Source organism: Dendrobates tinctorius, unplaced genomic scaffold (genome assembly GCF_039654945.1).
Source record: "Dendrobates tinctorius isolate UK_male_01 unplaced genomic scaffold, ASM3965494v1 ptg000157l, whole genome shotgun sequence".
In the NCBI taxonomy this organism is placed as follows: Eukaryota; Metazoa; Chordata; class Amphibia; order Anura; family Dendrobatidae; genus Dendrobates; species Dendrobates tinctorius.
This window is the reverse complement of record NW_027361824.1, coordinates 12599605-12615212: the sequence shown is the minus strand read 5'-3', so window position 1 is coordinate 12615212 and position 15608 is coordinate 12599605. Positions and strand designations below refer to the sequence as shown.

Here is a 15608-nt window from a genome sequence, read left to right as displayed (position 1 = left end):
CAGTATATTGCGATATTGATCAGTGTAGATGTGAATCCATCTATGGGGTGAGAAAACATTTACTAGTAAGCAGCAGCATGGATGGCATTATAAAGCAATACTAATCAGTATAGCTGTGAATCCATCTCTGGGAGAGAAAACTTATACTAGTACCATTGTCTTTTCGGTTCCAGGCTATTTTGTACGAGATATTTAGGGTATATATACATTTTCTAGTATACTGCCTGTCTTAGAATGTATCAATATCCACTGGAAATTGGGAATTGTTTAGTTGATACATTGGAGCTGTATATTTACCATCTTGGATATGCACAGACATACATGCCATTTTGAGAGCAGACTTTTCTATTTTTTGTTGCGTATATTTCATGACTTCTAATAAAAACTTGTTTTTTTTATATGTATTATGGTTCGCTTCTTTGGACTATTCTTCAGTAAGTCCATTTGTGTCAGTGCAGTATATTGCAATATCAATCAGTGTAGATGTGAATCCATCTATCAGGTGTGAAATTACTAGTAAGCAGCAGCATGGTAGGCATTCAAAAAAGAACGACCAGAATGGTGACCGGTCTGCAAACCCTGTCTTATGAGGAAAGGTTGCAGGATTTGGAAATGTTTAGCTTGCAAAAGAGAAGACTGAGAGGAGACTTAATAGCTGTCTACAAATATCTCAAGGGCTGTCACAGTGTAGAAGGATCATCTTTATTCTCATTTGCACAAGGAAAGACTAGAAGCAATGGGATGAAACTGAATGGGAGGAGACACAGATTAGATATTAGAAAATACTTTTTGACAGAGTGATCAATAAGTGGAACAGGCTGCCACGAGAAGTGGTGAGTTCTACTTCAATGGAAGTCTTCAAACAGAGGCTGGACAGACATCTGTCTGGGATAATTTAGCGAATCCTGCTTTGAGCAGGGGGATGGCCCAGGAGGTCCCGTCCAACTCTACGACTCTACCATTCTATGATTCATTATAAAACAATACTAATCAGCATAGCGGCCAATCCATCTCTGGGAGAGAAAACTTTTACTAGAAACCAGCAGAATTACATAGTAATACTAAGCAGTGTAGCTGTAAATCCATCTACAGGATGAGAAACTTAAAAGAGCAGTAGCCCCTTTTAAATTTTCTAAAGCAATTCATCTATTACATTACTACAAGTATTAAAAGGTATTTTATTTATTAATATGTATTTTATTTGGATAAAAAACTCATTAATAATAAACAAAGCATTTAACTGTTTCTTATCCTATTACTAAAATAACTGATGTCGATTCCTTCTATTCGTCTCTAGAAGAGACGATGCTCGACTACAATGTCACCCGTCGGTGAGGTTTTCGGAGATGTCTTCGCACCTTCCGTATGGTAACGCTTGCGCAGACACACGCACCGTCCTATCTGATATTCAGCATATGTCTCACGTCTGACAGCGGCTGAAAATAACACTTTTTTGTGAAGGCAAAACAAACTGCTATATTCACACCAGAAGGAGAAAAATTATCCAGTGAGACGCTGTCAATAGAGTCGAGCAAAAAGATTCTCGGGAATCTGGTGCGGTGGCGTCGTCGGTGGTCCGTGGCCGCTGCACCAGGGTCCTGCAAATCTAATCGCTCAACTCTAACTTTCATACAGCCATATTTAAAAGGCGTGACAACATAAAATAAAGAAAAAACAAAACAAAACAGTAAAACAATGACGCACTTTTATAGCCAACAGCAGTGCTACAAAGTATCATCCTCAGTCCTCCTGGAGGACCCAACACATCCTCCATCTAACACACATTTCTAAGAAAAGAGCGCAATACTGTATTCCACCTGTGGTGGCGCTGCAACAAAATTAAACACTCGATTTTGGGTTTGCTCACAGATCCCAGCTGATCACTGACAAACACGGATTTTTTTTTTTCCCCCCCAGAAATGTGATACAGATAAATGAGCTTATCCATGTAAAATATTTGCGTGCGATCCACATACACATAACGGATCACTGATAAAACCCGACACTGGCAGGTGACACTGGCACAGATTCCCTGGCATGTAAAGCCGCCGCTTTCTCATAGAGACGGGGGACAATCGCGGCTCTGCTCCTGAACAAAGAAGGAATTTCAGCTCCCTCATAGGTATTCATCGCAGGATGCAGGAAGCAGTTTCCCCTGCTGTGTAGGTCAACAACGCTTCCCTTTATAAAGGACTCGTGCACCAGCTGAGGAACGGCAGCCAGCGCCAACTAATGCAACCACAGCTCAAACAGCTGCCGCTAAGAGGTGGCACCGAGACAAAACCAAGAACCAGACAGACCCGAAAGCCATTCCAAAACACAGAGGAGGGCATCCAAAGGGAGAAGCTCAGACAGTATTATAGTAGTTATATTCTTGTACATAGCTGTAGTATTATAGTAGTTATATTCTTGTACATAGGGGCAGTATTATAGTAGTTATATTCTTGTATATGGGGGCAGTATTATAGTAGTTATATTCTTGTACATAGGGGCAGTATTATAGTAGTTATATTCTTGTATATGGGGGCAGTATTATAGTAGTTATATTCTTGTACATAGGGGCAGTATTATAGTAGTTATATTCTTGTACATAGGGGGCAGTATTATAGTAGTTATATTCTTGTACATAGGGGCAGTATTATAGTAGTTATATTCTTGTACATAGGGGGCAGTATTATAGTAGTTATATTCTTGTACATAGGGGGCAGTATTATAGTAGTTATATTCTTGTATATGGGGGCAGTATTATAGTAGTTATATTCTTGTACATAGGGGCAGTATTATAGTAGTTATATTCTTGTACATAGGGAGCAGTATTATAGTAGTTATATTCTTGTACATGGGGGCAGTATTATAGTAGTTATATTCTTGTACATAGGGGCAGTATTATAGTAGTTATATTCTTGTATATAGGAGGCAGTATTATAGTAGTTATATTCTTGTACATAGGGGCAGTATTATAGTACAGTAGTTATATTCTTGTACATAGGGGGCAGTATAATAACTGATGTAATTAGGTTCGGTTTGTCAGGTCTAAGGTTGTTAGTACTGGTCAGTCATACTCTACTCAGTAGTGATGACTTCTCACTTCCTTGGTCGCCTACATACAGTACACAGCACAGAATTATGGAGGAGGCGATTCCCTCTTTAGGGAGAATATGACTTTTGTCCTCCATCCTGAGACATAAGACAGACAGACAGAACTAATAAAACGATACTTAGTAATTCCTGGGAGAGGACCCATCTGTGGTCTGTGTGACCCGTGCCTGCCGCTTGCTCTTACCTGTGCATACTCTCTCTCTACTGCGGCCTTCTTTTGACTGAATGTCCTGAAAAAAAGAGACAAGAAAATATTGGTGAGCGCCACAACACACATTCTACGGGGTGCCGCGAAGGCAGAGGACGGTAAACACATGGTCGACATTACACTTGGTGATGACCTGGGTGTATAAAAGGGCCATGAATCATATTAGTGCCAGGACACACTCCGTATAACATAACTGTATAGATAGTAGTGCCAAAGACTGGGCTAAATAAAACTTCTATAGAGTTGCCCAAATAATGCTGCTACAATACTTTTCCAAAATAATTCATTGGTGCCGACACAGCATTGTCACACCATGTGTAATTACCGCCATACAGTCTCCGCCAAGTCCCTGCGCACATCGCGTTTCCCACACATACGGTATAGAAATTTATAAAGTGAGGCAATGAACATAAATGTCCATCCTGTGCCCCTTTATACCACATAGCGGTATCGGTAGCCCATGTGTCACTATGTTTGGTGCATACGCCGAACACACAGGAAAATGCAATATACAGAGAACCGAATACTGCCATACAGTGCTCGACTAGTAGTGCCGTACAGAACATTAGGTAGTAACAGCCCTATACATATAATAAATAATACCGCTTTACATAATCACTATATTGCCTGCTGACGTCCAGAGTAGGGGTGACTGCTGCAGCAAATGGCGGTTAGGTGTCAGGACTCAGTGTATCGTTTTTGCACCTTCGCTCTAAGCGCCACCTTTGCACATCACACTTGCACCAACAATGCACACTGCCACGTGACGGGGACGGAAACAGTAACCTGAGAAACGAAATAATTAGGGTTGGGTGCGTTCTGCTTTGATGCAAAATCCTCTGAGGGTACAGTGTGTGTTCCTCCGTATGTAATATATATATATATATCTACCTCAATGTAAGGAATATGCTCACCCAAATATTAACACCCTGCGCCATTTCACAGAACAGGTTCTTCATATCTACATCCAGAACTTGAGGGTTTGTTACAATTGTATCCAGTCTTCTCTGAGCTGCAAACTGATGAAACCGTCACTGATACATTGTCTCAATCAGGTCTGGAGAAGTATTTGTGCTGCTGACATACAAGGATAGCCCAGACTGGACAGAAGCATAACGGATGTACGAGGATAGCCCAGACTGAACAGAGGCATAACGGATGTACGTGGATAGCCCAGACTGGACAGAGGCATAACGGATGTACGAGGATAGCCCAGAATGGACAGAGGCATAACAGATGTACGAGGATAGCCCAGACTGGACAGAGGCATAACGGATGTACGAGGAAAGCCCAGACTGGACAGAGGCATAACGGATGTACGAGGATAGCCCAGACTGGACAGAGGCATAACGGATGTACGAGGATAGCCCAGACTGGACAGAGGCATAACGGATGTACGAGGATAGCCCAGACTGGACAGAGGCATAACGGATGTACGAGGATAGCCCAGACTGGACAGAGGCATAACGGATGTACGAGGATAGCCCAGACTGGACAGAGGCATAACGGATGTACAAGGATAGCCCAGACTGGATAGAGGCATAACGGATATATGAGGATAGCCCAGACTGGACAGAGGCATAACGGACGTATGAGGATAGCCCAGACTGGACAGTGGCTTAACGGACGTACGAGAATAGCTCAGACTGGACAGAGGCATAACGGACATACGAGGATAGCCCAGACTGGACAGAGGCATAATGTATGTACGAGGACAGCCCAGACTGGACAGAAGCATAACGGATGTAAGAGGATAGCCCAGACTGGACAGAAGCATAACGGATGTACGAGGATAGCCCAGACTGGACAGAGGCATAACGGATGTACGAGGATAGCCCAGACTGGAGAGAAGCATAACGGAAGTACGAGGATAGCCCAGACTGGACAGAGGCACAACGGATGTACGAGGATAGCCCAGACTGGACAGAGGCATAACGGATGTACGAGGATAGCCCAGACTGGACAGAGGCATAACAGATGTACGAGGATAGCCCAGACTGGACAGAGGCATAACGGATGTACAAGGATAGCCCAGACTGGATAGAGGCATAACGGATGTACGAGGATAGCCCAGACTGGACAGAGGCATAACAGATGTACGAGGATAGCCCAGACTGGACAGAGGCATAACGGATGTACAAGGATAGCCCAGACTGGACAGAGGCATAACGGATGTACAAGGATAGCCCAGACTGGATAGAGGCATAACGGATGTACGAGGATAGCCCAGACTGGACAGAGGCATAACAGATGTACGAGGATAGCCCAGACTGGACAGAGGCATAACGGATGTACAAGGATAGCCCAGACTGGACAGAGGCATAACGGATGTACAAGGATAGCCCAGACTGGATAGAGGCATAACGGATATATGAGGATAGCCCAGACTGGACAGAGGCATAACGGACGTACGAGGATAGCCCAGACTGGACAGTGGCATAACGGACGTACGAGAATAGCTCAGACTGGACAGAGGCATAACGGACATACGAGGATAGCCCAGACTGGACAGAGGCATAATGTATGTACGAGGACAGCCCAGACTGGACAGAAGCATAACGGATGTAAGTGGATAGCCCAGACTGGACAGAAGCATAACGGATGTACGAGGATAGCCCAGACTGGACAGAGGCATAACGGATGTACGAGGATAGCCCAGACTGGAGAGAAGCATAACGGAAGTACGAGGATAGCCCAGACTGGAGTGCTCCACACTGTACAATACATAAGCGACGTCTCAAACACCTCAATTTACAATCACTCTCCGAGTCCGTTCTCCCTCTTAAAGACATAGCTTCCATTCATGACACAGATGCTGCTGCCACTTTTTATAACACCACAATAACAGCAACACTTGATTCGGCTGCCTCCCTCACGCAGAGCAAAACTCGCACAATCAACAGGCAGCCCTGGCTGACCAGCCTGACAAAAGAACTGCGATGGGTTTCCAAGGCCGCTGAGCGGAGATGGAAGAGAACCCATTCTACTGAGCACTTCAGCGCATACAAGCAGTCCCTTGCCAGCTTTAAGTCCACGCTCTCTGCCGCTAAACAAACTTACTTCGCATCTCTCATATCCTCCCTGTCTCACAACCCTAAACAGCTCTTCAACACTTTCAATTCTCTACTCCGTCCCACAGCACCTCCTCCCTCGCCTCTCATTTCTGCTGAAGACTTTGCCTCCTTCTTTAAGCAGAAGATTGACAAGATCAGCAAAACTTTGGCCTGCAGCCCCCAATGCCCCTCTTAGCCGCTCAGCCCTGTTCTGCAAAAGCCAGCTTCTCCACCATGACAGATCAGCTCTCCACCCTTCTGTCAAGATCACACCTCACCACTTATGCCTGGACCCACTCCCGTCTCACCTCATCGCTAACTTGGCCACAGTCTTCATCCCATCTCTAACACACCTCTTCAACCTTTTCTCTTACAAATGGTGTCTTTCCCTCATCCTTCAAACATGCCTCAATCACACCCATCCTCAAAAAGCCCTCCCTTGATCCATCCTCTGTGACTAACTATCGCCCGATATCTCTTCTCCCTTACGCCTCAAAACTACTGGAACAGCATGTATATCTTGAACTGTCCTCCCACCTCTCCTCCTGTTCCCTCTTTGACCGGTTACAATCTGGCTTCCGACCGCATCACTCAACTGAAACTGCCCTAACTAAAGTCACTAACGACTTACTAACCGCCAAGAGCAAGTGACACTACTCTGTCCTTCTCCTGGACCTGTCCTCTGCCTTCGACACTTCGACAGCGTAGACCATTCCCTCCTGCTACAGACTCTCTCATCTCTTGGCATCACAGACCAGGCCCTATCCTGGATGTCATCATACCTAAGAGACCGAACATTCACTGTCTCCCTCTCACACACCACCTCCTCCCCTCACCCCCTGTCTGTCGATGTTCCTCAAGGCTCTGTCCTAGGACCCCTACTATTCTCCATCTATACCTTCGACTTGGAACAGCTCATAGAATCCCACGGTTCGCAGTATCACCTCTATGCCGATGCCATGCAGATCTACCTATCTGGACCCGACCTCGCCTCCTTACTGTCTGAAATCCCACATTGTCTGTCTGCTATCTCAGCCTTCTTCTCTGCTCGCTTTCTCAAACTGAACATGGATAAAACAGAATTAATCATCTTTCCCCCATCTCACTCTACCCCTCCACCAGATCTATCCATCAATGTCAATGGCTGCTTTCTTTCCCCGGTCCCGCATGCTCGGTGCCTTGGGGTGATCCTCGACTCTGCGCTCTCTTTCAAACCACATATCCAAGCCCTCGCCTCCTCCTGCCGCCTCACACTCAAAAATATTTCCCGGACCTGCTCATTCCTCAACCACAAAACCACAAAAACACTAGTGCATGCTCTTATCATCTCCCGCCTCAACTACTGCAACCTCCTACTCTCTGGCCTCCCCTCTAGCACTCTGGCTCCGCTCCAGTCCATCCTACACTCTGCTGCCCGACTAATCCACCTGTCTCCCCGCTATTCCCCAGCCTCCCCCCTATGCCTGGCCCTACACTGGCTTCCTATTGCCCAGAGGCTCCAATTCAAAACCCTAACCATGACATACAAAGCCATCCACAACCTGTCTCCTCCATACATCTGTGACATGGTCTCTAGGTACCTACCCGCATGCAACCTTTGATCATCTCAAGATGTCCTTCTCTACTCCCCCCTCATCTATTCTTCCCACAACCGCATACAAGACATCTCCCGTGCTTCCCCCATACTCTGGAACTCTCTGCCGCAACACATCAGACTCTCACCATCAATGGAAACCTTCAAGAAGAACCTGAAGACTCACCTGTTCCGACAAGCCTACAGCCTGCAATGATTCTCGGTCTACTGAACCACCGCAAAACCTGCTCTACCCTCTCCTACTGCATCCTCACCCATCCCTGTAGACTGTGAGCCCTCGCGGGCAGGGTCCCCTCTCCTTATGTACTTGTGTGTCCCTTGTCTTACACATGTTTATTATACTTGTCTATATTTCCCTTTTACACATGTAAAGCGCCATGGAATAAATGGCGCTATATAAATGCATAATAATAGTGCTCCATACAGTATAATACACCCCCCATAGTGCTCCATACAGTATAATACACCCCACAGTGCTCCATACAGTATAATACACCTCACACAGTGCTCCATACAGTACAATACACCCCCCCATAGTGCTCCATACAGTATAATACACCCCCCATAGTGCTCCATACAGTATAATACACCCCCCATAGTGCTCCATACAGTATAATACACCTCACACAGTGCTCCATACAGTATAATACAACCCCCATAGTGCTCCATACAGTATAATACACCCCACATAGTGCTCCATACAGTATAATACACCTCACATAATGCTCCATACAGTATAATACACCCCCCATAGTGCTCCATACAGTATAATACACTCCACACAGTGCTCCATATAGTATAATACACCCCCCATAGTGCTCCATACAGTATAATACACCCCACAGTGCTCCATACAGTATAATACACCCCCCATAGTGCTCCATACAGTATAATACACCCCACAGTGCTCCATACAGTATAATATACCCCCCATAGTGCTCCATACAGTATAATACACCCCACACAGTGCTCCATACAGTATAATACACCCCACACAGTGCTCCATACAGTATAATACACCCCACATAGTGCTCCATACAGTATAATACACTTCACATAATGCTCCATACAGTATAATACACCTCACATAGTGCCCCATACAGTATAATACACCCCACATAGTGCTCCTTACAGTATAATACACCCCACATAGTGCTCCATACAGTATAATACACCCCACATAGTGCTCCATACAGTATAATACACCCCACATAGTGCTCCATACAGTATAATACACCTCACATAGTGCCCCATACAGTATAATACACCCCACATAGTGCTCCTTACAGTATAATACACCCCACATAGTGCTCCATACAGTATAATACACCTCATATAGTGCTCCATACAGTATAATACACCCCACATAGTGCTCCATACAGTATAATACACCTCACATAATGCTCCATACAGTATAATACACCCCCCATAGTGCTCCATACAGTATAATACACTCCACACAGTGCTCCATACAGTATAATACACCCCACATAGTGCTCCATACAGTATAATACACCTCACATAGTGCTCCATACAGTATAATACACCCCACATAGTGCTCCATACAGTATAATACACCCCACATAGTGCTCCATACAGTATAATACACCTCACATAGTGCTCCATACAGTATAATACACCTCACATAGTGCTCCATACAGTATAATACACCCCACATAGTGCTCCATACAGTATAATACACCCCCCATAGTGCTCCATACAGTATAATACACCCCACATAGTGCTCCATACAGTATAATACACCTCACATAGTGCTCCATACAGTATAATACACCCCACATAGTGCTCCATACAGTATAATACACCTCACATAGTGCTCCATACAGTATAATACACCTCACATAGTGCTCCATACAGTATAATACACCCCACATAGTGCTCCATACAGTATAATACACCTCACATAGTGCTCCATACAGCATAATACACCTCACATAGTGCTCCATACAGTATAATACACCTCACATAGTGCTCCATACAGTATAATGAAAGAACTGGGAGCGCAGGTGGTCTTCTCTTCCAACCTCCCAGTGGATGGCCATGGAACAAGGAGGTGGAATAAGATTCTGCAGGTGAACAACTGGCTACGTCGATGGTGCCGTCAGCAACAATTTGGATTTCTGGATCACGGAGTGAACTACTTATACGATGGACTACTTGCTAGAGATGGGGTGCACCTTACGAAGACTGGAAAGCATGTATTTGGAAGTCGCCTTGCTACACTTGTAAGGAGAGCTTTAAACTAGAACAACATGGGAAGGGAAGCAAAAGACCAGAAAAAGCCATACACCTGACAAATGCTATTGAGAACTCTGCTATTAGAAGTGGAAAGGAAGAACAAAGACGAAAGAATCTAATTAATAAAAATATTGGAGAAAGAGAAACCAATCACAAACTAAAATGTTTCTATACTAATGCACAAAGCATGGGCAACAAACAAGGAGAATTGGAACTACTAACACAGGAAAAGAAATATGATGTAATTGGAATCACTGAAACTTGGTGGGACAATACACATGATTGGAATACAAGACTAGAAGGATACAACTTATTTGCAAGAAACAGACTTGATAAACGAGGAGGAGGTGTCGCATTGTATGTATATCTGCACAGAGATTGAAGCTTCAGAGACTGGGAGTTCTGTGGAAACTGTTTAAGAATACAAGGACAGAACAATGGAAAGGACACCATTGTAGGCATTTACTACAGGCCGCCTGTGCAAGCCGAAGATATAGATGAACTCTTTATGCATCAGATGGCCAAGTTCTCCAAAAAATATGACATAGTTGTCATGGGAGATTTCAACTATCCAGACATTTGTTGGGAATCTCTCTCAGGCAAAACTAACAGGTCAAGGAAATTCTTATCCTCTCTTGCTGACAACTTTATCTTCCAAAAGGTAAGGGAGAAAACAAGGGGAACTGCTACCTTGGATCTAATCCTTATAAACAGGGAGGAAATGGTTGAGGAGGTAAAAGTGGCTGGGACCCTAGGAGGTAGCGACCATGCTATTTTAGAATTTTGGATAACTAGAGGTGGAAGACCTGTGAAGACTCAGACGTCAAGGTTAGATTTCAGAAAGGCAGATTTTAAGGGATTCAGAAAGAGAATTGGAGTGATCCAATGGCTGGATATCCTTAAAGACAAAAATGTCCAGGAAGGATGGGAAATCTTGAAAAATGAAATTCTCAAAGCACAGTTGTTAACAATTCCGAAAAGAGGGAAGAATAGGAAGCATTTAAGGAAACCAGGATGGATGAACACAGAACTTAAGCACATGCTAAAAAGGAAGAAAAAAATGTTTATAAAATGGAAAGAGGGAGGCATATCTAAAGAAGAATATAATGCTGTCTGCAGAACCTGCAGGGCACAAATCAGATTAGCTAAAGCTGAAAATGAACTGAGGCTTGCAAGAGATGTCAAAAGCAATAATAAAGGATTTTGGGGATATGTCAAAAGTAAAAGAAAAGTCAAAGATGCTATAGGATTTTTACAGGATGAAAATGATGAAATGGTAAGACAGGATGTTGAGAAGGCTGAACTTTTAAATTCCTATTTTGCATCTGTTTTCTCTCAGAAAGGAAATGCAACATCAACTGTTATTCACTGTCCTATTAAGGGAATAGAAGAATCCAGGATATCTATAAACAGAAAGATAGTGAGGAAACACTTAGCTAACCTAAATGAATTCAAGTCTCCAGGTCCAGATGAATTACACCCCAGAGTACTGAAGGAGATAGCAGAAGAAATTTTTGAACCCCTCTCCATAATCTTTGAAAATTCTTGGAGAACAGGAGAAGTGCCAGAAGACTGGAGAAGAGCAAATGTTGTTCCTATCTTCAAAAAGGGGAAGAAGGTGGACCCAGGCAACTATAGGCCGGTGAGTCTGACTTCTATACCAGGAAAGATCTTTGAACAAATTATTAAACAACATGTATGTCAATACCTGGATAAGAATGAAGTGATTAAACAGAGTCAGCATGGGTTTCTAACTAATAAGTCATGTCAGACTAACTTAATTTCCTTCTATGACGGTATCACTGATTGGGTGGATCAAGGAAATGCTGTAGATATAGTATATCTTGACTTCAGCAAAGCATTTGACAAAGTCTCTCATTCAATCCTTATTGAAAAAATGACTAAGTATGGAATGGACAAGGCAACTGTTAGGTGGATTCATAACTGGCTTAGTGATCGGACCCAAAGAGTGGTCGTAAATGGCTGCACATCCAGTTGGAAGAATGTCTCAAGTGGGGTACCACAGGGCTCTGTCCTGGGCCCTGTATTGTTCAACATCTTTATCAACGATTTAGATGAAGGAATTGAGGGTAAACTGATTAAATTTGCTGATGACACAAAGCTAGGAGGGATAGCTAATACTAGAGAAGAGAGAGAGAGGATTCAAAAAGATTTAAATAAACTGGAGAAGTGGGCAGCAACTAACAGAATGGTTTTTAACAGGGAGAAATGCAAAGTACTACATCTGGGCAATAAAAATGGAAAAAGCATATATAGAATGGGAGGAATAGGGCTAAGTGACAGCACATGTGAAAAAGACTTGGGTATACTAATAGATCACAGACTGAATATGAGTCAACAGTATGATGCAGCAGCAAAAAAGGCAAATGCAATTCTAGGATGTATTAACAGAAGCATACAGTCTAGATCACGTGAAGTCATTATTTCCCTCTACTCCTCTTTGGTCAGACCTCATCTGGAATATTGTGTCCAGTTTTGGGCACCACATTTTAAAAAAGACATCAACAAACTGGAGCAAGTTCAGAAAAGAGCGACCAGAATGGTGACCGGTCTGCAAACCCTGTCTTATGAGGAAAGGTTGCAGGATTTGGGAATGTTTAGTTTGCAAAAGAGAAGACTGAGAGGAGACTTAATAGTTGTCTACAAATATCTAAAGGGCTGTCACATTGTAGAAGGATCAACTTTATTCTCATTTGCACAAGGAAAGACTAGAAGCAATGGGATGAAACTGAATGGGAAGAGACACAGATTAGATATTAGAAAAAACTTTTTGACAGTTAGAGTGATCAATGAGTGGAACAGGCTGCCACGAGAAGTGGTGAGTTCTCCTTCAATGGAAGTCTTCAAACAGAGGCTGGACAGACATCTGACTGGGATGATTTAGCGAATCCTGCTTTGAGCAGGGGGCTGGACCAGATGGCCCAGGAGGTCCCTTCCAACTCTACGATTCTATGATTCTATGATTAATACACCCCACATAGTGCTCCATACAGTATAATACACCCCCCATAGTGCTCCATACAGTATAATACACCCCACATAGTGCTCCATACAGTATAATACACCTCACATAGTGCTCCATACAATATAATGGCCCCATATTTAAAAAAAAAAAAAACAAAACAAAAAAAAACACAAAACAACACAAACTCACCTCTGCCTGCTCGCCCACTGCTCCGGTCACTCGTGTCCTTTGTTCCTCTGCACACATCGGTACAGCGGGCACCTTGTAATGATGTCATTGTGCCGCTGGTGGAGACATCTGACTCACAGAGGAATGATGGGAGAGGGAGAGTCAGCGGACGTTCCCTCCTCCATCATTGCTTTTAGTTGTATTGGCATCTAGGATGCAGATAGTGTCGCATGTGCGATGCCGGGTGGGCGACCCACAGAGTGTCACAGGCCAAATACACTCACCCTGCGAGACAGATTAGTCCCGCCGGCCAGAGTTTGACATATGTGGTCTAAACTGAATACAATGAGAACAATCCTCTGTGAGCTAAAGAGATATAAAAGGCACTGCAGACATCCTATGGATAGAGAGACCTGCAAACAGCTGATCATGGGGGACACTGGATGTCGGACCCCACAAATCTGATATGGAGGTCTTCCTGGCTGTAGCCATTTGCCAGGGGTACGAGGAACAGATCTGGGGGTCATCAGCCATTCTCTGTGGTGGCCGCATATTAAAGGGGCTGTGCTGAGGAGATGACTCCTTTAAGCTGAATTACTATACAATTGAGAAGCCCTACATTCAGCCTTCCATATACTTCTTGTCAGGATCTCTGCTTGCTGTCAATGAGCGAGAACACTTCTACTAAGAGGCAGATGGAGTTTTTGTTCGTTTAATATTTTGGGGAAATTTGTAATAAATTTGATTTGCTCATCTCGACCTCCGCTGTGTTTATCTCACAGAGCATGATCTCGGCTGGATGCGCAGAATCTGTGCGAGCACACATTGATGTGCACAGCAACGTTCTCATTCACTGACAGCAAAATATGTGAAAACCTGAGGGTTCATTATTACCGGATGTGATGCAGACAATGCTCTGCGAGCTGAGTAGATGAGCAGCACCAATCTCTCTCCTTCTGTGTGTTTGTTACAATGTATCAGTCTGGAGTGAAGAGTCTTCAGCTCACAGAGGATGGTCTAGAATGGATACAATTGTAACAAACCTCCAGCTGTGAGATGCATTAGCTGTGTACAGGCTCTAGACCTATGGATATATATGGGGCTCCGCTGCGTCATTTATACGACGGATGTCGCTCAGCAATAAACCAAGCAAATAAAAGCTGCTGTTTATGAGCCGCACTGAACGTCGTGTAACGCTGCAGTTCTCACCGGAGTCAACACAAATCATCGCACCCATGAGCGGCGGCCGCACATTTTATGGAGTGTCAGCTCCAGCGCGGTTGCCCCTGGCAAGTGTTGGTAGGAATGGAATGCCACAGTGGCAGTGAAGACCGACACAGCCAAAGCATAAGGGGAGGAGGTGACTAACTACAGAAAAAAAAACCAAAACAGATTTATAGCATTCATAGCCTGTGGAGTTCAGGACCACAATGGCGGCAATTAATGGTTGTCACCTGACAACTGCAAACGACAAAGATAATGGACCAGTAAGGATCAGGTAGAGCTGAGCCGCCAAACATCTAGGGCTGGTAGCAATAGGAAAGAATTCAGCGAATGTCAGCAAACCAACGGCAGGTCACTGATCGGAAATCTAAGCACCGACCTGGATGGCAGGAATAGCACAGAAGAAAACATGTGCAGGGGATGGCGGAAATACTACTGAATACACAGAAATAGGAGATGACGGAAGACACAGCTGCGCCCCAGATTACAAGGACAGGAAACTGTTAACGCTGTTTAACTGGACCCAAAATTATTTCACTATTATATAAGGGGCAGTATTATAGTAGTTATATTCTTGTATATAGGGGCAGTATTATAGTATTTATATTCTTGTACATAGGGGCACTATTATAGTAGTTATATTCTTGTACACAGGGGGCAGTATTATAGTAGTTATATTCTTGTACACAGGGGGCAGTATTCTAGTAGTTATATTCTTGTACACAGGGGGCAGTATTCTAGTAGTTATATTCTTGTACATAGGACCAGTATTATAGTAGTTATATTCTTGTACATAGGGGGCAGTATTATAGTAGTTATATTCTTGTACATAGGAGCAGTATTATAGTAGTTATATTCTTGTACATAGGGGGCAGTATTATAGTAGTTATATTCTTGTACATAGGGGGCAGTATTATAGTAGTTATATTCTTGTACATAGGGGCAGTATTATAGTAGTTATATTCTTGTACACAGGGGGCAGTATTATAGTAGTTATATTCTTGTACACAGGGGCAG

At 43.7% G+C, this 15608-nt stretch overlaps 1 protein-coding gene across 6 annotated transcripts in view; it reads right to left on the bottom strand.

Moving 5' to 3' along the window:
• The window catches only part of FCHSD2 (FCH and double SH3 domains 2), a 231382-nt gene that overhangs the window by 91563 nt on the left and 124211 nt on the right, over positions 1-15608 (bottom strand). For all 6 annotated transcript variants that reach the window (XM_073548582.1, XM_073548579.1, XM_073548580.1 and 3 more), the window contains exon 3: positions 3284-3329. In XM_073548582.1, coding sequence (XP_073404683.1) covers positions 3284-3329 — 46 coding nt within the window. The remainder of the gene's footprint in view (positions 1-3283; positions 3330-15608) is intronic.